The 19,557-nt window shown below is 61.4% G+C and overlaps 2 protein-coding genes across 2 annotated transcripts; one reads left to right on the top strand and one right to left on the bottom strand.

Moving 5' to 3' along the window:
- Positions 1-1,857: 1,857 nt before the first annotated feature.
- Positions 1,858-9,432, bottom strand: SGCA (sarcoglycan alpha). Its single transcript, XM_062632151.1, has 10 exons — positions 9,214-9,432; positions 5,746-5,840; positions 5,150-5,352; positions 3,760-3,902; positions 3,611-3,683; positions 3,335-3,533; positions 3,090-3,252; positions 2,807-3,012; positions 2,664-2,690; positions 1,858-2,188 (listed from the first exon to the last, which is right to left on the bottom strand). Exons 1-10 carry the CDS (start codon positions 9,430-9,432, stop codon positions 2,005-2,007), a joined length of 1,512 nt encoding a protein of 503 aa, XP_062488135.1. The 3' UTR covers positions 1,858-2,004.
- On the top strand, positions 8,986-19,128 carry PPP1R9B (protein phosphatase 1 regulatory subunit 9B). The gene is made up of 10 exons (XM_062632126.1): positions 8,986-10,699; positions 14,297-14,429; positions 14,552-14,672; positions 14,801-14,905; positions 15,325-15,460; positions 15,590-15,742; positions 16,068-16,121; positions 16,858-17,087; positions 17,656-17,752; positions 18,915-19,128. Exons 1-10 carry the CDS (start codon positions 9,431-9,433, stop codon positions 18,966-18,968), a joined length of 2,352 nt encoding a protein of 783 aa, XP_062488110.1. The 5' UTR covers positions 8,986-9,430; the 3' UTR covers positions 18,969-19,128.
- The last annotated feature ends 429 nt before the right edge of the window (positions 19,129-19,557 follow it).

The following is a 19,557-nucleotide window of genomic DNA, read 5'->3' as shown; positions in this document are numbered from 1 at the left end:
CGCAGTTCAAAGCCTTGAAAGGGAATAAGGAAAACTGCACTTTCCAGGTTAAGCATCTGGACCTTCAGCTCTGCTCTCATCTTCCAGCAGCTTTTTCCCCATCCCTTCATCCATCCATCCATCCATCCCTGCATCCATCCACACACCCATCCATCTCTGCATCCCCTATGGGGCACGAACCCAACCCATTTGCCGGCTTATTTCCCGGCGGATGCTCGGGGATCTCCCGGCTCTGTACCGTGTTTGTATAATGTATAATAATTTGAAATTGTTCTCTTTTTTTTTTTTTTTAATTATCTATTATTTTTCTCTTTTTGACTGCTGAAATAAAGCAAGTGAAATGATCCGACCAACCTGCTCTGCTCTTCGCTCTCGGGGGTCGCCGTGGGGATCCTGGGGGGGGGTGCATGGGCTTGGGAGCCCCTTGTTCTCCGTCCCGGCTGCTCCCGCTCTGCTCCTGCGCTCCTGCGCTTCTGTGCTCCCGCCCCACCGTCCTCCCACCTCACCACGGCCCCCGGCCTCCTCCTCCTCCTCGCTCAGCCCCCGCTGCCCTGGGGCGGGGGAGAGGAAGGAAGGGGGAATCCACCCCCCCCCCCCATTCCCCCCCCGAAAGGACGGTTGGGCTGGATCTGGGGGGGAGGGAACTTTGGGGTTGTCCCCTCCCCGAATGGGGGGAGACATGGGGGAACAAAGGGGGACATGGAGGGTGGCTGGAGGTGCCACAGTGCATGAATGCCATAGTACATGGGTGCTACAGTGTATGGGTGCTACAGTGAATGGGTGCCATGGTGCATGGCTGCCATGGTATACGGGTACCATGGTGCATGGGTGCCATGGTGCATGGGTGCCATGGTATACGGGTGCCACGGTGCATGGGCACCATGGTGCATGGATGCCATGGTATACGGGTGCCATGGTGCATGGGTGCCATGGCATGGGTGCTACAGTGAATGGGTGCCATGGTGCACGGGTGCCACAGTGCAAGCCCCTTGCACCCACTGCAGGTCCCCCCCATGCCAGCACCATCCACCCCAGCTCACGCTGCGCACACTCCCTGGTGCAAGGGCAGCCGGGCAGCACCAGCAGCTCATTCTTGTGCCCCCAGGTGCCACCCTCGGCTCCCCCAGGTTACCCCCACGGGGGGCATGGGGCTGCGCAGGCAGCAGGACAAGACCTCAATGGCTCCTTTCTCCTCGCCTGCCCCAGCCCATCAATGGCTCCTCTTGTTCCTCCCTGGGCCCACCCCCTGTTTTCTTAACTCCCACCCTGGCGCCTGCCCCGTGTTGGGGGGGGGGGGCCTCTCTGAAAGATGCTCTTTCTTTGGAGGTGAGGGGCTGGGCTGGGGGGAACGCCGGGGGGCCGGGGAGGGGTTTGGAGGTGCTGAGTGGGATGTCTGGGTCTGCGCGGTGGAAGAGGGCAAGCTCCAGGCACTATCCTGCAGGGAACAAGGACCCAGGTGAGCCGGGAGACACTGGGGTGCTGTGGGTGCCATTGTGTGTCCCTGGGACTGCGTTCCCCCTCTTGTCCCTGTCCCTATCCCCATAACTACTTTCCACGAGCCCTTTTCCCTCCGCACGGCTTGGGGGGTCATGAATGAAGCAGGGTGGGAGGAGGGCACCCGGATAGAGTGAAGCAGCTGGAAACGGCGGCAGAGGAGTGCAGAACCTGCACCAACAGGGAGGGTAGACCAGGGCCCCAGCCCCACATCACCTGGGGCTGGCTGGGGTAAAGAACTGGCCAACTCAATGCTGGTTGCAACCAGCGGAGCCCAGCAGCAGGCTGCACCCCAAAACCTCCCTCTTCACCCTCCCCCCCCCCCCCAGCAAACAGCCAAAAATAAAGCAGAAAAGCCACATCCATCTCTCAATGGCCACTTTATCAGCTGAAACCCACCCCACAGCGGGGACACCCCCAGGGAGATGACAACTGCGAGGTCCCCACAAAAGTACCCTGACACCCCTTCATCCATCCCTGTCCCTGAGGTGGTGTCTCCTCACCCCAGCATCACTGCGGGAGGAGCGGGACACGGGCTCCATCCGCACCTCTAGGCAGGGGGTTGATGCGCTGTCCCGTGCGGACATTGAACATGGGAAGGGTGGAAAGGGGCCGTGGGACGTCCCTGCTGCCGGCCATGTGCCTCAGCTCCTGCGTGTCACCGTGGATTGTGGCGTGGTGGAAGAGCTGGACTCTGTGGGGGAAGGACAAGTGGTGCTGTGCCCCCTCCTTCCCACCCACAGCCTTCTGGGGAAGGGGCTTGGTGGGGTCGGTCACCCCATTACGAGCTGTTTGCTCCCCATCAGTGGCGTATGGCCACCCAGCCTTGGGGTCTGCACTCTATCACTGGGATTGATCCCTCATCATCAAGGTCTGCCCCTCCATCTGTGGGGTCCCCCTCAGTGCTGTTGAGTCCTGCAAGGCTACTGGAGAAGTAAAACAGCTCTTGTGCTCCAGCCCGTGTCTGTGGGGGGTTATTGGGGACACCGACATTGGGGAGGCGAGGAGGGGGCCTCGGGGGTACCCTTTGGAATGGGGACACCTTTATGCTCCACCAGAGAGATAACTGTTCCCATCCCTGTTCCTAGTCCTGCTGGCCTTCCTCATGCTTGGCCATGACAAAGCCCCCCAAGCTCCCCCAGCCCCTCATCTTGGGTGCAGGGACTTACTCAGATGTCTCCAAATCCCGTTTTTGCCTACAAAACAGAGGAAAATGTAACAGTGGTGAGAAGGGCTCTCAGCCCCCCAGGCTGTCCTGGTGCCACCATGGCCGAGGGGGGGGCACCTGGGTGTGGGGACCCCCCTGACTCACACTCCCTCCCTGCGGCAGCACATGAGGTGTCCCAGGAGCAGGCAGAGCAGCGCAGCCACTGCCAGTGGCACCAGCAGCGTCACCAGGAACCCGGGCAGCAAGTCCTGGGGGGGCACCTCGGTGGGGGGCTGGAAATCCCCACCCTCCTCCAGCACCCCGGAACCCCACATGGGCACTGGCTCTGTGGGGCTGGGCCAGACCTGCAGCTGCAGTGGGGTGATGGTTACTGGTGGGGTCAACATGGGTGCTGTCGTGAGGGGCGGGGGGGGCACATGGGTCTCACCAGGGTGAGGTTGCACCAGCAGATGGAGAAGTGGGGGACGAAGGTGTCATAGCAGGAGGCGAGGGGCTGCTGGCCCAGGCTGCAGAGGAAGTGGCTCTGTGCCGAGGCAGCCGATGTCAGGCACCCTGAGAAGGGTCCGTGGGACCCCACTGACACATAGACCCTGTGGGGCGGCTGCAGGTCACCCCCAGATCCACACATGGAGGCTGGGGTCTGCTGGGGAGCACCCTCAGTGCTGCTCATACCCCTCTTTGCGCCCCTCGATGGGCAGTGGGACGCGGCTGCCACGGTCCAGGGCCGAGGTGATGTTGATGATTTGGAGATCATCCTGCTCCCAGACGCCTGCCGTGGCCTGCAGGAACATGTCCCGCGCGGCCTTGGGCAGCAGCTCCTCCACGTTCCTGTTACCCACCAGGAACTCACCTTGGAACGGCAGCTCCCCACCTGCGGGGACAAGTGGCACCCATGGGGACACTGCATGCAGGGGCATCCCAGTGAGGTTTGGGGTGCGCAGCCCTTACGTGAAGCGCGGATGACGGTGATGAGGAGGCGCTGAGCCACCGTCTCGTAGGTGAGCCGGTTGTACGCCAGGACCTGCCAACACAGGGAACACCCCCAAAGATGCCAACCCCGCTCTCTCCAGCATAGGGCCAGGAGGGGGGACACCTACCTCAATGGTGTGGGTGCCGACCTCCGTGGCCGTGGGGCAACCATAGAGGTATCCTGGCTGGCGGGGGTTGCGCTGGATGTACCGCAGCCACCGCGGAAGGTCCGGGTGGTCCCGGAGGTGAGCATGGAAGGTGATGGGGATGGCTGTGGGTACCAGGACACAGACACTGGGATTCATGCGCCACACAAGGGCTGTGTGACAGCCCTACAAGCCCTTCCCCATCCAACTGGTCCCCACAAGGAAGCAGGAGTGGTCCCTGCACCAGCTGGGCCCTGGGGAGGTTCCGCTCCCTTTTTGGGGGTGAATGACTCCAATGGAGATGACCCTCAGAGCCTAAATGGGGGGATAAAGGTGTGCTTCTCCTGGTTGACTTCAACAGTGTGATGGGGCAATGCTTGGGAGGCCCCAAATGGGTGGAGGGGTGGGGTGGGATGAAGGGATGGACAGAGGATAGCATGGATGCAGGGTGAGATGGATGTGGGGTGGGATGGACGAAGGGTGGGGGTGGGATGAATGGGGGATGGGGTGCATGAGGGGTGGGATGGATGGGGGGTGGGATGGATGGAGGGTAGGATGGATGACGGGTGGGATGGTTGGGGGATGTGGTACATGGGGGATGGGATGGATATGGCTGGGGCGGATGGAGGGTAGGATGGATGGGGGGTGGGATGGATAGGGGATGGGATGGATAGAGGATAGCATGGACGCAGGGTGGGATGGATGGAGGGTAAGATGGATGGGGGTGGGATGGATGGAGTATAGGATGGATGGGGGATGGGATGGATAGGGGATGGGATGGATAGAGGATAGCATGGACGCAGGGTGGGATGGATGGAGGATAAGATGGATGGGGTGGGATGGATGGAGGATAGGATGGATGGGGGGTGGGATGGATGGGGGATGTGGTACATGGGGGATGGGATGGATATGGCTGGGGTGGATGGGGTAGGACGGATGAGGGGTGGGATGGATGGGGGGTGGGATGGATAGGGGATGGGATGGATAGAGGATAGCATGGGCGCAGGGTGGGATGGATAGGGGATGGGATGGATAGAGGATAGCATGGACGCAGGGTGGGACGGATGGAGGATAAGATGGATGGGGGTGGGATGGATGGAGTATAGGATGGATGGGGGGTGGAATGGATGGGGGTTGGGATGAATGAGGTGTGGTATGCATGGAGGATAGCATGGATGCAGGGTGGGATGGATGGGGTGTGGGATGGGTAGAGGTTTACAGGACTGTGTAGAAGGAGGGACAGATGGAGATGGCCCAGCTGGTGTCATGGCTGGTGGGGAGCAGGCTTAGCCAGGGCTCCCCATTAATGGTCCCAGCCCCACAGGCTCTGCAGGACCCCTCCTGATCCCCACTACACTCTCCTGGCCCTCACCACCATCATCCTCGCTCCTGGTGAGGAAGGCATCCAGGAACAGCTCCCGCTTCAGATCATGGACAAAGACAGCTCCGGTCTCGGCGGAGAGGCGGTGGTCAGAGAGGACGTGGTGGTCAGGGAGGGTGCCCTGCGACTCCCCTGGGACCACGGCTGTGCCCAGGGACAGGGCTAGAGTCAGGGCTGAGCACCGTGGCTCCTCCCTGCCTCAGTTTCCCCATTGCCCAGAGCCCCCCGGGAACACAGGACAGGGCCAGGAATGTTCCCTGCAGCCAAGTGCCTTGGGATGGCGGGTGGGCTATATTTAGGAAGGGGTGGGAATGGGGCCAGGGGCAGGGAAAGGGACAAGGACAAGGACAGGGATGGGGACAGCAGCCCCCACTTGCCCCGGACCCCCGGAGAAGTCCCACTCACCCCCCTCCCCCTGCCTTGTCCCAAAGCCATCTGGCAGCAGGGCCACGATGGCTCCACTGAGCTCTGTCCCATCTGAGCAGCACCCCCAGCCCCACCCCTCTTTGGGAGGCCCCCATCCGGTCCCCACTGGGGTCTCCCCAGCCCGGCCGTGTCCCCCCGTGGGTGACGGGGCCGCCACTTGCCTGCCAGCACCCAGACCAGGAGCAGCTCCGGGGCCTCCATGTTCCAGCGCTTGGGCATGGAGCCAGGGCTGACTGACAGAGGCAGCAGGGCTGGCCTGGAAGGGGGGAGCCCATGGGGGGATCCCACCGGAGAACGGAGGGGGACATCGCACCACGGCCACCAATGTCCCGCGGGGCTCCCGTGTTGCCTTGGTGGGGTGTCCTCTGGGGGGGGTGTCCTGGAACCCCCACTCGAGGGCAATGGGGTGGCAGCGGGGGCACAGGATGGGGCAGAGTGGGGTGTGGGACACCGGAAGCACGTGTGTGCCCCTGTGTGGCAGCAAGGCAGGAGCACGTGCGCACACACGTCTGTGAGCTCACATGTGTCTGTGCGCACATGTATATGTGTGTGCACATACATGTGTGTGCACGTGTATGTGTGACTGTGCACATGTATGTGTGTGTGCACATGAATGTGTATGTGCACATGTGTGTATGTGCACATGTATGTGTGTGCGCATGTATATGCATGTGCACATGTGTGTATGTGCACGTGTATGTGTGTGCGTGCACACGTATGTGTGTGCGCATGTATATGCATGTGCACATGTGTGTGCACATGTATGTGTATTTGCACATGTGTGTGTACATGTATGTGTGCGCATGCGTGTGTGTACATGTATGTGTGTGTGCACATGTATGTGCGTGTGCGCACCTGTATGTGTGTGTGAACGTGTATCTCTGTGTGCACATGTATGTGTGTGTGCACATGTATGTGTGTGTGCACATTCATGTGTGTGTGCACGTGTGTGTACATGTATGTGTGTGTGCACATGTATGTGTGTGTGCACATTCATGTGTGTGTGCACGTGTGTGTACATGTATGTGTGTGTGCACATGTATGTGTGTGTGCACATGCATGTGTGTGTGCACGTGTGTGTACATGTATGTGTGTGTGCACATGTATGTGTGTGTGCACATGCATGTGTGTGTGCACGTGTGTGCACATGTATGTGTGTGCACATGTATGTGTGTGTGCGTGTATGTGTGTGTACGTGTATGTGTGTGCACATGTATGTATGTGTGTGCACATGTGTGTGCACATGTATGTGTGCGTGCACATGTATGTGTGTGCACATGTATGTATGTGTGTGCACATGTATGTGTGTGTGCACATGTATGTGTGTGCACATGTATGTATGTGTGTGCACATGTATGTGTGTGCACATGTATGTGTTTGTGTGCACATGTATGTATGTGTGTGCACATGTATGTATGTGTGTGTACATTTATGTGTGTGCACATGTATGTATGTGTGTGCACATGTATGTGTGTGTGTACATGTATGTGTCTGTGCACATGTATGTATGTGTGTGTGCACATGTATGTGTGTGTGTGCACATGTATGTGTGTGTGTGCACATGTATGTGTGTGCACATGTATGTGTGTGTGTGCACATGTATGTGTGTGTGCACATGTATGTGTGTGTGTACATGTATGTGTCTGTGCACATGTATGTATGTGTCTGTGCACATGTATGTGTGTGCACATGTATGTGTGTGCACATGTATGTGTGTGTGTGCACATGTATGTGTGTGTGTGCACATGTATGTGTGTGTGCACATGTATGTGTGTGTGTACATGTATGTGTCTGTGCACATGTATGTATATGTGTGTGTACATGTATGTGTGTGCACATGTATGTGTGTGTGCACATGTATGTGTGTGTGTGCACATGTATGTGTGTGCACATGTATGTGTGTGTGTGCACATGTATGTGTGTGTGCACATGTATGTGTGTGTGTGCACATGTATGTGGGTGTGCACATGTATGTGTGTGTACATGTATGTGTCTGTGCACATGTATGTATGTGTGTGTGCACATGTATGTGTGTGTGCACATGTATGTGTGTGTGTGCACATGTGTGTGTGTGTGCACATGTATGTGTGTGTGTGCACATGTGTGTGTGTGTGCACATGTATGTGTGTGTGTGCACATGTATGTGTGTGTGCACGTGTGTGTGTGCACATGTATGTGTGTGTGTGCACATGTATGTGTGTGTATGCACATGTATGTGTGTGTGCACGTGTGTGTGTGCACATGTATGTGTGTGTGTGCACATGTATGTGTGTGTGTGCACATGTGTGTGTGTGTGCACATGTGTGTGTGTGTATGCACACGTGTGTGCGGGTGTAGCGCGGGCCCTGCGCGGGGGCCCAGGCTGGGGGGCGGTGGCAGGAGCAGCGGGTGGTCGAAGGGGGGGTGTGGCACTAGTGACGTCACGCCGCGTCACGTCAGAGGCTGTGAGGCTGCGCCGGGTGCCGTGGGGCGGGTGCAGGGTCCTGGTGCCTGGGCGTTCCCGTCTTGGGGGTGCCCCCCACATCTCCCCCGTACATCCTGGCCCCCAGCACGGCCCCACTCTGCCCCCTCCCCCCCGTGCCTGCTGGAAAGCAGCGAACAGCCCCGGACACCCCATCAAAGGTGCAGGGATGCTGGGGGGTCAGCACCGCGCCCCCCGGCCCAGAGCCCTCCCCTTCCCCGCTGCAGTTTCCCCTCCTGCCCCCCCTGCGTGGAGGTGCCTGGGGGGGACGTGTTGCACCCCAGGGATGGGTTTATGGGGCCAGGAAGTGAATGGGGGCCCTGTGGGGACACCACAAGGCACCCTTTGGGTGTGGGGTGGGAGCAAGCGGATGTGCCGAAAGATGGGGGGACACGGGAGGGGAACAGGGTGGGTGAACTGTGGGTACAGGGATAGAATGGGGGTGGAAGTAGTTACAAACATGGGGGGCATATAGGGACAGGACGGGGGGATATGGGGACAGATTGGGGGGATGTGGGTACAAACACGGGGCGAGACAGGGATAGGAGGGAGGGACACGGGGACAAAATGATGAGGATATGGGGGAGATGCGGGTACAAAAGTGAGTAGAGAGGTGCGACTGAGGGGACACAGGGACCAGCCTGGGGGCCACAGGGACAAAACTGGCAGGGTGCAAGGGCAGACAGGCATGGTGGGGGACAGAGATAGGGGGACTTGGGGACAGACCTGCGGGGAAGACATGAGGACAGAGACGGGGAGACATGGGGAAGACTTGGGAACAGAGATGGGAGAACGTGGGGACAGAGCGGGGGGGACGTGGGGACAGAGCTGGGGGTGTCAGCACCGGATGAGCAGGGCTGCTGGGGGTGTTGGGGACACGCCACGGGGCGGGCACCCCATTGCGGGAGCGGGAGGGGCCCGCAGGGCATGCGGAGACGAGGGGGGTGTTGCGGGGGGGGGGTCCCCGTGCCCGCGCCGAGGCGGCGGCGGTGAGGAAGAGGAAGAGCGAGCGCCGCTAAGACCCAGCGGGCTCTGCGGGCAGCGGGGCGGGCGGATCGCAGGCAGCGGCTCCATCACCAGCACAGAGAAAGGGGAAGAGGAGGCGGAGAAGGGAGGGAGGAAGGAAGCAGGGCCGGGCCCCCCCTCCCCGGAATGGACATGGCCTGACCGGGCCCCGCAGCCCCCCGCGGCCCGGTGCAGGTTTGCGGGCGGCGCCTGCCCCCCCCTCTCCCCGGGCCGCATCCCCCTCCCCATGGCGCTGTAACCGGCGAGGGGCCGCGGCGAGCGGCGGCGGTGCTGGTGCCGGTGGCGCCGGCGGTGCTGGTGGCAGCGGTGGTTCCCGTGGTGCCGCGGCGGGCGATGTGCGGCACAGCCCCGGTGCCGGCATGCTGAGGACAGAGGCAGGCGGCGGGGGGTCCCCGTCCGGGGCAGCGCCGGGCGGCGGGGGTCTCCGGAGCGCATCCCCGCACCGGAATGCCTACGAGGCCACCATCCAGGCCGTGGCGCCCACAAAGGAGGCCGATGGTGAAGATGGCAAGAAAAGCCGGGGTAAGAAGTACGGCTCCAACGTTCATCGCATCAAGAACATGTTCCTGCAGATGGGGACAGCGCCTGGCCCCGAGGGCGCCTGCGACCTGGCCAAGGCCAAGGAGAAGCCGGTCTGTCTGTCCTTGCCCCGGGCTGGCAGCCTCAGTGAGAGCATGGACCAGGGCAACCTCCTCAAGCTGGGCACCAGCGTCTCCGAGAGGGTCAGCCGCTTCGACTCCAAACCTGACAAACCCTTCTCCAAGCTGCAGGAGACCCGCAAGATCTTTGAGAGGAGCCCGCAGGAGAAAGCTACCACCACCAAGCTCTTGCTACGTAAGGAACGAGCTGGTTTCCAGGACCGTAAGCTGGACGTGGTGGTGCGGTTCAATGGCAGCACCGAGTCCCTGGACAAGCTGGACACCGAAGCCGTCTCGCCCACCGTCAGCCAGCTCAGTGCTGTCTTTGAGAAGGCCGACCTCCGGAACAACCTGCACAAGGCGCAGGGGCGAGTGATTGGACCACTCGGCACCAAGGTGATGGGCAAGCGGCCCCGGGTCTTTCCGCCGGGCGCCGAGGCTGCTCGGGTGGGTGATGGCCACGCTGCCCAGCCCCGCACCCGGCTGCAGGAGGAGGAGAAGGCAGTGGGGAAGAGTGCCCGGCCGGTGGAGAAGGAGCTGCCCACCCCGCGGGTGCAGGAGGTCTGCAAGATCAAGCCGGTGGAGGTGGAGGAGAGCGGTGAGGCCGAGGAGGAGGAGGCACCAACGGTGCTGGAGCCGGTGCCCGTGCCCCAGCTGGCCAAAGGGTCCGAGGACCTGGCGCCCACCCCATCCTGGCTGGACAGGGGCTCCGGTGTGGCCGTGGGTGAGGAGGGTGTCAAGGGAGAGCAGGCGGATGAAGGCGATGTCTACGAGGAGGCCAAGAAGGAGGACTTCTCCGAGGCGGACCTGGTGGACATAAGTGCCTACAGCGGGCTCGGGGAGGACTCGGGGGGCAGCGGGCTGGAGGAGGAGGAGGAGGCCGAAGGGCTCTATGAGCCCGAGTCGGGTTGTGTGGAGATCCCAGGGCTGTCTGAGGAAGAGGAGCCTGTCCCCAACCGCAAGATCCAGTTCAGCACGGCCCCCATCCAGGTGAGACCGCCTGGAGATGAGGGGGCAGCAGCTGGGGATAAGGGGGTACCCCATGGTCAGGGTACCCCAGGGTGAGGGGCACCCAAGGATAAGGAGCACCCAAGGTTGGGGGTACCCTAGGATGAGGGTACTCCAGACTGGGATGTATGACCCCCATCCCTTTGGGGGAGGTGGTGCTGGGGATAGGGAGGTGTGGGGATGTCTGTGTGCCCCAGCCCCCTGCCATGGGGCACAGCATCCTACTTGGTGCTGGGGGAAGGAAGGTCACCACCCAGGCCTGGCTAACAGGCCACCTAACCAAGAGCCCTGGTGTGACCTGAGGACCCCCGCCCAGCCATAGAGGGGCCACCCTGGGGCTGGTGTGACAGGGGTGGGGGTGGCCCTGGGCCCCCCGGGGTGGTCGATGCAGAGCACCCAGAGCCAGCCCACTGCTATGTCCAAGCCCCACCACGTGTTTTGGGTGGGATGCCTGATGTGTCTGGGTGCGGGTGCTGGCTCCTCTGCCGTTGGTCCCCAGTGGTCCCTTGGTGCTGGGGTTCCCCCCATACTGGGGGTCCCAGGGATGGGGCAAGGGGTTGGGGGTTCTTTTCCCCACCATAGGCCCAGCCAGCACCCAGCAGCGTTCCGGGAAGTGGAGGAAGGGGAAGTGGCAGCACGGCCGGGTGGGACGCAGCATTTCCCGTCCCCCCCATCCTTCCCTAGCTTGGTTTGGTCGCTCCATCAGGGATGCTCCCCCAGCAGCAGGGCTGTTGGGGAGGGGGGGAGAAGAGGCTGTGCCGCTATTTGGGGTGTTCTCTCCCACTGGAATCCCCCCAGGCCGGAGGAGCTGCGGTCGCTTTGTGCTGGAGCTGGGTTATTTTTAGAGCCCGGCCTATATTCTGGCTCTGAGTCAGAGCGGGTGGGTGGCCCCACTGGGGACAGGGGGGCAGGGACCACCATGCCCAGGGCAGGACACAGTGGTGTCCATGTGCTGTGTGGTTGCACACTGTGGGGCGGGGGGGTAATTGTTCCTGTGGGAACCAGCCAGGCAGGCCTTGAGAAGATGCCCCCTGCCATGGATGGGCAGGCAGGGTTTTTGGGGTGCTCTGCTCTCCCCAGCACAGCCTTTAACCTCTTGCTTTTACCCATCTCGGACCCCAGGGTGATGGTGGGGGTCCCATGTGTACTGATGGGGAGGAGACCCGCATGTCTGAGCTCCCGAGTGCACGGGTGATGCTGAGCCACCCAAACAGGAGGGGTTGGAGCCAGGAGCACTGGCTCCCCGCAGCACCAGCATGGGATGGGGGCAGTCACCGCCAGCCTCTTCCCCTGGGCATTTGCTGGCTCTGGCTGCTTCTCCCTTGGAACCCACTCCAGGCCCCTGGTGCATCCCAAGATCCCCAGGACCTGGTCACAAGGGTGGGGGCACTTCAGGGTGAGCCCTGCAGCACCATGTGTAGAGAGGGGGGATAGAGGCATGTCCCATGGCACCCCTGGGTGCCACCTGGGTGGGTCCTACCCACCGGTGGGTCTCAATACCTTTGTCCCTTGACACTTATTCCTAATGCCCTTGTTTCAAGCCTTTAGTCTGTGATGTGATCCCTAATCTGTTCCCCCCTCCGGGGACATCTGCCAGGCTCAGCTCCAGGAGAGGGGTGCTGGCCCTCCTGGGGTGCAGGGATATGGCATCCCACTGCCTCTGGCTCCTGGTGGCACGTCTGACCTCAGCCAGGAGCACCCCAGTGCCCAGCATGAGGGCACCCAGCGTGGGATGAACCAGGGCCTGGCCCCAGCCCCATGTGAGCTGCCAGGTGGAGACCCAGGGGATGAGGCAACCCCCAGCTTAGGGTGGGTTTCACCTCTTCGGGCAGGATGGTAGGTTTGGGTTTCTGGGCTCCGGGCTTGCATGGAGGTGCCCAGGAAGGCTGAGGGGCAGGGAAGACATGAAGCTGCCCCAATGGGTCCTTCCCTGTCCCATGGGGCAGTTGGAGCCATGAGAAGGTGGGGACAGGTGAGGGGAGAAGGGGGCAACAGGCCCAGTGTGCCTGCCCCAAACTGTGTGACTGAGAGCAGCCAGTCCTTGCACATCCCGTCCATCCATCCATCCATCCATCCATCCATCCATCCATCCATCCCTCTCTCCATCTGTCCCTCCCTCCCTCCCTCCCTCCCTCCCTCCCTCCCTCCCTCCCTCCCTCCCTCCCTCCCTCCCTCCCTCCCTTCCTCCCTCCCTCCATCCATCCATTTATCCATCCATCCCTCTCTCCATCTGTCCCTCCCTCCCTCCCTCCCTCCCTCCCTCCCTCCCTCCCTCCCTCCCTCCCTCCATTTATCCATCCATCCATCCATCCATCCATCCATCCATCCATCCATCCATCCATCCATCCACCCATCCCTCTGTCCATCCGTCCATCCATCCATCCATCCATCCATCCATCCAGCCAGCCAGCCATCCAGCCAGCCAGCCAGCCAGCCAGCCAGCCAGCCAGCCATCCATCCAGCCAGCCAGCCATCCCTCCCTCCCTCTCTCCATCTGTCCCTCCCTCCCTCCATCCCTCCATCCATCCATTTATCCATCCATTTATCCATCCATCCATCCATCCATCCATCCATCCATCCATCCATCCATCCATCCATCCACCCCTCTCTCCATCTGTCCCTCCCTCCCTCCCTCCCTCCCTCCCTCCCTCCCTCCCTCCCTCCCTCCCTCCCTCCCTCCCTCCATTTATCCATTTATCCATCCATCCATCCATTTATCCATCCATCCATCCATCCATCCATCCATCCATCCATCCATCCACCCATCCCTCTGTCTGTCCGTCCATCCATCCATCCATCCGTCCGTCCGTCCGTCCATCCGTCCGTCCGTCCACCCATCCATCCGTCCATCCGTCCATCCGTCCATCCGTCCATCCGTCCATCCGTCCACCCGTCCATCCATCCATCCATCCATCCATCCATCCATCCATCCATCCATCCATCCATCCATCCCTCCATCCCTCCATCTGTCCATCCATCTCTCCATCCATCCATCCATCCATCCATCCATCCATCCATCCATCCATCCATCCATCCGCCCATCCCTCCATCTGTCCATCCATCCATCCATCCATCCATCCATCCATCCATCCATCCATCCATCCATCCGCCCATCCCTCCATCCATCCATCCATCCATCCATCCATCCATCCATCCATCCATCCATCCATCCATCTCTCCATCCCTCCATCCGTCCATCTATCCATCCATCCACCTATCCCTCCATCTGTCCATCCATCCATCCATCCATCCATGCACCCATCCCTCCATCTGTCCATCCATGCACCCATCCCTCCATCTGTCCATCCATCCATGCATGCACCCATCCCTCCCTCCGTCCATCCATCCATCCATCCATCCATCCATCCATCCATCCATCCATCCATCCGTCCCCCCCAACTCCCCGACATGACTTGGGGAGGGGAGGGATTCTCCAGTGTCTCATAGGCTCAGTAACATCCCCATACCCCTGCCCTGGGCTCCCCTGCCCCAGGATGCCCTCTTGGCCATGAGTAGATGGCTGCCGTGTTGTCCCATCCCATTCTGCCTCCTCACTGAACAGCTCCGTGCACCCCTCAGGTCTTCAGCACTTACTCCAATGAAGACTACGACCGCCGCAATGAAGATGTTGACCCCATGGCTGCATCGGCTGAGTATGAGCTGGAGAAGAGGGTGGAGCGACTTGACCTCTTCCCTGTGGAGCTGGAGAAAGGTGGGTCCTCATCCCATCCTGCGCCCCAGGGCCCTGCGGCAGCTTGGGGATGGGCTGGGGGTGGCTCCACTGGCGTTGGGTGGCCGATGCCACCCTGCCAGGACACGGCTCTGTCTCTGCAGACTCAGAAGGGCTGGGGATCAGCATCATCGGCATGGGCGCAGGGGCCGACATGGGCCTGGAGAAGCTGGGCATCTTCGTCAAGACGGTGACGGAGGGGGGGGCTGCCCACCGGGACGGCAGGTAAAGGACTCCCCAGCCCAAAGCCACCCCAGGCCCTTATGGGCTTGGGTGGTGATGGAGGAGCTGGTGTGGGAGCAGGCAGAGGTGGCCAGGGGTTGGGCCTGCTGTGACAATCTCCATGTCCCCAGGATCCAGGTAAACGATCTCATCGTGGAGGTGGATGGCACCAGCCTGGTTGGGGTGACACAGAGCTTCGCTGCCTCTGTCCTTAGGAACACCAAGGGCCGTGTCCGGTAGGGCCTGGGACTGGGGACCTGGGCGGGGGGGGGCAGGAAACCCCCACAGCCCATGCTGGGCCCCCTGCAGCACCCTGCCCCATAGCCTGTACCCAGAGCACCTCAAAACCCAGGCTGGGTTGTTGCCCTGCCCCAAAATAACCTCCATCCCCTCCAGTCCCATGCCTACTACCTGCCCTGTGCCACCCTAGTGCCCCCCAAAATCTTCTCACATCAGTCTAGGATCTCCCCCAGGCCCCAACTCATCCACCCATAGCATCTCCGCAAGGAGCACTGCCTGTCCCTCAGGGACATTCCAGGCTGCGCCACTGGCATGTCCCCCACTACAGACCCCCATGGTGGCAGCCCCCCACCCTCACTGAACCCTCCATCCCCACTGAGCCCCCCATCTCCATTGAGCCCCACATTCTGCGCAGGTTCCTCATCGGACGGGAGAAGCCGGGGGAGCAGAGCGAGGTGGCGCAGCTGATCCAGCAGACGCTGGAGCAGGAGCGATGGCAGAGGGAGATGATTGAGCAGCGCTACACCCAGTACACTGAGGATGACGAGGAGGTGAGGGGGACAGCAGCCACCCAGGGGGGGACGGACCTGGTTCCCCACCCGGTGCCTCAGTTTCCCAGGCTGAGGGTGCCAGGCTAGGGACCACCACCATGAGCAAACACTGGCCCATGCCTTCCGCAGACGGGTGAGTACGCGACGGATGAGGAGGAGGAGATGAGCCCCATGTTCCCCAGCGGCGAGATGGCCATTGAGGTGTTCGAGCTGGCCGAGAATGAGGACACGCTCTCGCCTGTGGAGATGGACCCCGAAAAGTTGGTGCACAAGTTCAAGGAGGTGCAGAGGAGCTGCAGTGTGCCGGGGGGTGCTGGGGGGTACAGGGGTACCAGGGGGTGCCAGGGGGTGCTGGGGGTGCCCAGGGGTACAGAGGTACCAGGGGGTGCTGGAGCTACCGGGGGATGCTGGGAGTGCCAGGGGTACAGGGGTACCAGGGGGTGCCAGGGGGTGCTGGGGGTGCCCAGGGGTACAGGGGTACCAGTGGGTGCTGTTGGTACTGGGGGATGCTGGGAGTGCCAGGGGTACAGGGGTACCAGGGACTGCTGGGGGTGCCGGGGCATTGTGCCCACTGTGGGGACGTGTGAAGGGCCGGTTCCTTTCGCAGCTCCAGATCAAACACGCCGTCACTGAGGCTGAGATCCAGCAGCTGAAGAGGAAGGTGAGTGGGTGCCCTGGCTCTCCTTGGGCAGGAAGGATCCCCTCTCATTCTGCCCTGACCCCGCTCCTCCATCTCTATCTCCCCCATCCACTCCTAGCTCCCCCACATCTACCCCCAGACCCCTCACCATGCTGTGCCATGCTGTGCCTATTCCTGGCCATGCCATGCTGTGCTGTGCCGTGCCATGCTGTGTCATCTCATGTCATGTCATGTCACATGTCACATTTTAGACCTCATATCATCCTTCCAGTATCTGAAGGGGATCTGCAAAGATGCTGGAGAGGGGGATGCTTCATCAGGGACTGTAGTGATAGGGCAAGGGATGATGGGTTCAGACTGAAACAGGGGATATTTAGGTTGGATATAAGAAAGTTCTTCCCCGTGAGGGTGCTGAAGCACTGGCACAGGGTGCCCAGGGAAGCTGTGACTGCCCCATCCCTGGCAGTGTTCAAGCCCAGTTGGATGGGGCTTGGAGCAAGCTGCTCTAGTGGAGGGTGTCTCTGCTCATGGCAGGGTTTGGAACTGGATGAGCTTTATGGTTCCTTCCAACCCAAACCATTCTATGATTCTATGATTCTATGATTCTATGATTCTGTCGTGTCATGCCTGCTCCTCGCCTGTGTTGTACCATGCCATGGTGTGCGGTGTCATGCCCATTCCCTGACTCTGCAATGCTGTTCCATGCCACGTCATGCCTGTCCCTGGCTGTGCCATGTCCTGACCCTGCTGTCCTCAGCTGCAGAGCCTGGAGCAGGAGAAGGCACGCTGGAGGGCCGAGAAGGCCCAGCTGGAGCAGAGTGTGGAGGAGAACAAGGAGCGGATGGAGAAGCTGGAGGGGTACTGGATGGAAGCACAGAACCTCTGCCAGGCCGTGGACGAGCACCTCAAGGAGACTCAGGCGCAGTACCAGACCCTGGAGCGCAAGTACAGCAAGGCCAAGAGGCTCATCAAGGAGTACCAGCAAAAGTGAGGGCAGCGTCAGGCTCTGGGCACCCATTCGTCTCCCTGGGCACCCCTCCATCCCCATGGGCATGATCCATCCTGAGAGCAGACATCCATCCCCATGGGCACTGAGATCCCTGTGGCACCATCCTCTTCCCGGGTACCCCTTGCCCTTGGGCAGACCATTGGGTATGAGCCATCCCATGGGCATGGATCATGCTGTTGGCACGGACCCACCTGTGGGGCGCTGACCCCTTCATGGGCACCCATTGTCCTTGGGCATAGACCATCTGTTGGGCATGAAACTTTTGCCAGGGCACCAGCTTCTTCCTGGACATCGCCTGCCCCCTGGGCAGGGACCTCCCCCTCTGGCCAGAAACCCATCTATGTGGCACCAAATCCCTCCTGGGTACCCTTCAACCCCCCCGAGCAGGGACGTTCCCTTGGGCAGGGGCCTTCCCCTTGATGTGGAAGCATCTCTTGGGCACCAACTCCTTCCCGCTCCCTCCCAACCCTGCCCCCAGCTCCATGGGGTGTCCCCAGTGCTGGGAGGGGATGGGGGGACACATGCACCCACACACTGGTCCTGCAGGGAGATCGAGTTCCTCAAGAAGGAGACAGCGCAGCGGCGGGTGCTGGAGGAGTCAGAGCTGGCGCACAAGGAGGAGATGGAGAAACTGCAGGAGAAGGTGGGCACCGGGCGCCGGGACGCGGGCTGCCCCTGAGCCCTGCTGCCGTCACGCCGCTCCCGCCACGGCCCATGGCTTCCCATGGCTTCCCGTCGCCGCTGGATCCCAGGATGGGTTGCAGCAGATCTGCTCGGGCGCCGGCTCGCGCCAAGCTGCTGGATCCCGCCGCCGGGTGGTAGCGGAGCTGTGTGAGGCGCTGGCTCCCCTCCGGACTGAGCTCCGGCCGCGGGATCCCAACGCCGGATCGCAGTGGATCTGCTTTGGGCACCGGGATCCCACCGGATTTGTGCTCTGGATCACAGTGGATCTGCTCAGGCGCTGGCGCACGCCCGATTCTCCTCCTGGCACTGGATCCCACACTGGATTGCAGTGGATCTGCTGAGGGTTTGGGTCTCAGTGGATCCTGCCTCAGGGTCTGACATCCCATAATGGATCAAAAGGGATTTTCTTGGCACTGGATCCCAGGCTGCTTGCGTGGGATCCTGCAGTGGTTTCCTATTGATGGGCATGAGGCATGGGGCCACACTGGATCATCTGTTGCGAGCTGGATCCCATGCTGGTCATGCTGGATCCCACAACAGATTGCCCTGGATTCCGTGCCAGCTGCTCCCCTGCAGCAGGCAGGGATCACTGGATCCCCCGGGATCCTGCAGCGCTGCCGTGGGTTGCGGTGGGGGGCTCATGGGCACCAGGGTGCAGGGGAGCACGGGGAGGTCCCCCGGTTCCCACCAGAGCCCCCACATGTACCCCCCTCCTGTCACCTCCAAAATGTCCCCCTGACACCCCCCAGAGACTCACACCTTGCTGCCTGCAGCCCCCATGGCCCAGCCCTGTGTCCCCTATCCCTGTCCCCCACCACCTCAACCCTTGTCCCTGTGCCCCTATCCTGGTGCCCCCATCCCTGTGTCTCCCACCACCCCAGCACCCTCATGTTTTGCCCCCCTTGACCTGCCCTTCCCATCCCTGTATCCCCATCCCTATGTCCTCTCACCTTGTGCCCCACAGCCTTGTCCCCCCCACTACAGGTTTGCATCCCTGTCCCTGTGTCCCCGTGTCCCCTGTCCCTGTGTATCCCCGTTTGTCCCCGTGTCCCCTGTCCCTGTGTGCCCCTCCCGTGCTCCCCCCCCCCCCAGCTGAGACCTGTCCCTTTGCTGTTTTTCAGATCTCCGAACTGGAGGCCAAGCTGCAGACTTTGAAAAATTCCAACCCGACTTAAGTCACCCTCAAACCGCAGCGATACTGGGGGGGGTCCCTCCCCCCCCAAGGCCTGTCCCTCCCCCCAGCCCCAAAACCTCTTCCCCACCCGGGAGGAGGTGAGACCCTGCCAAAGCCTCCTGGTGCCCCTACCTCCCCCTGGGGGCACAGACATGAGGGGGGGGGGGGGGGAACTGGGGGGGGCACACCCCACCTTAGTGTCTGTGTCCAGTGTGAGTCTCGTGGTAACGTGATGGACCAACTGGGGGGGGGAACGGCCCCCCCCTCCGGCGCCCCCCCTCCCCTCGACGTGACTCCCCTCCCCCTCCCCCCAGACACAGAGCTGGCACCTGGTTGGACACTGGTGGGGGGGTGGAAGAAATGCGTCCCCCCCCAAATGTGAGCTATATTGGAGAGCAAAGGGGGGCTATGCTGGAAGCCCCCCATCCCCAGCTCCTCTTGAGACTCACCTGAAGCACTTGGGGGGAGCGGTTGCCTTTGGGTCCCTCTCGTGTCCTCGATCCCGGCCCCACAGTGGGATGCCCCCCCCCCATGTTTGGGTGCAGAGGGGGGGCTTCAAGCGCCCCCCCCCCCCCCCCCGACAGGAGGGA

Source organism: Pezoporus occidentalis, unplaced genomic scaffold, assembly GCF_034315485.1.
Source record: "Pezoporus occidentalis ecotype Australia unplaced genomic scaffold, CSIRO_AGI_Poc_V1 ctg385, whole genome shotgun sequence".
Classification (NCBI taxonomy): Eukaryota; Metazoa; Chordata; class Aves; order Psittaciformes; family Psittacidae; genus Pezoporus; species Pezoporus occidentalis.
Note: the sequence above shows the minus strand (reverse complement) of the source record. Positions and strands in the feature narration are given on the sequence as shown.

Coding starts and splice junctions, on each gene's coding strand:
- SGCA (XM_062632151.1), bottom strand. CDS start 9,432: ATGCCGGCACCGGGGCTGTGCCGCACATCGCCCGCCGCGGCACCACGG. Junction 3,253..3,334: donor ATCGAGGGGCGCAAAGAGGG/GTATGAGCAGCA, acceptor GCCGCCCCACAG/GGTCTATGTGTCAGTGGGGT. Junction 3,013..3,089: donor GCTGGTGCAACCTCACCCTG/GTGAGACCCATG, acceptor ACCCCACTGCAG/CTGCAGGTCTGGCCCAGCCC.
- PPP1R9B (XM_062632126.1), top strand. CDS start 9,431: ATGCTGAGGACAGAGGCAGGCGGCGGGGGGTCCCCGTCCGGGGCAGCG. Junction 15,461..15,589: donor ACACTGAGGATGACGAGGAG/GTGAGGGGGACA, acceptor TGCCTTCCGCAG/ACGGGTGAGTACGCGACGGA. Junction 17,753..18,914: donor TGGAGAAACTGCAGGAGAAG/GTGGGCACCGGG, acceptor GCTGTTTTTCAG/ATCTCCGAACTGGAGGCCAA.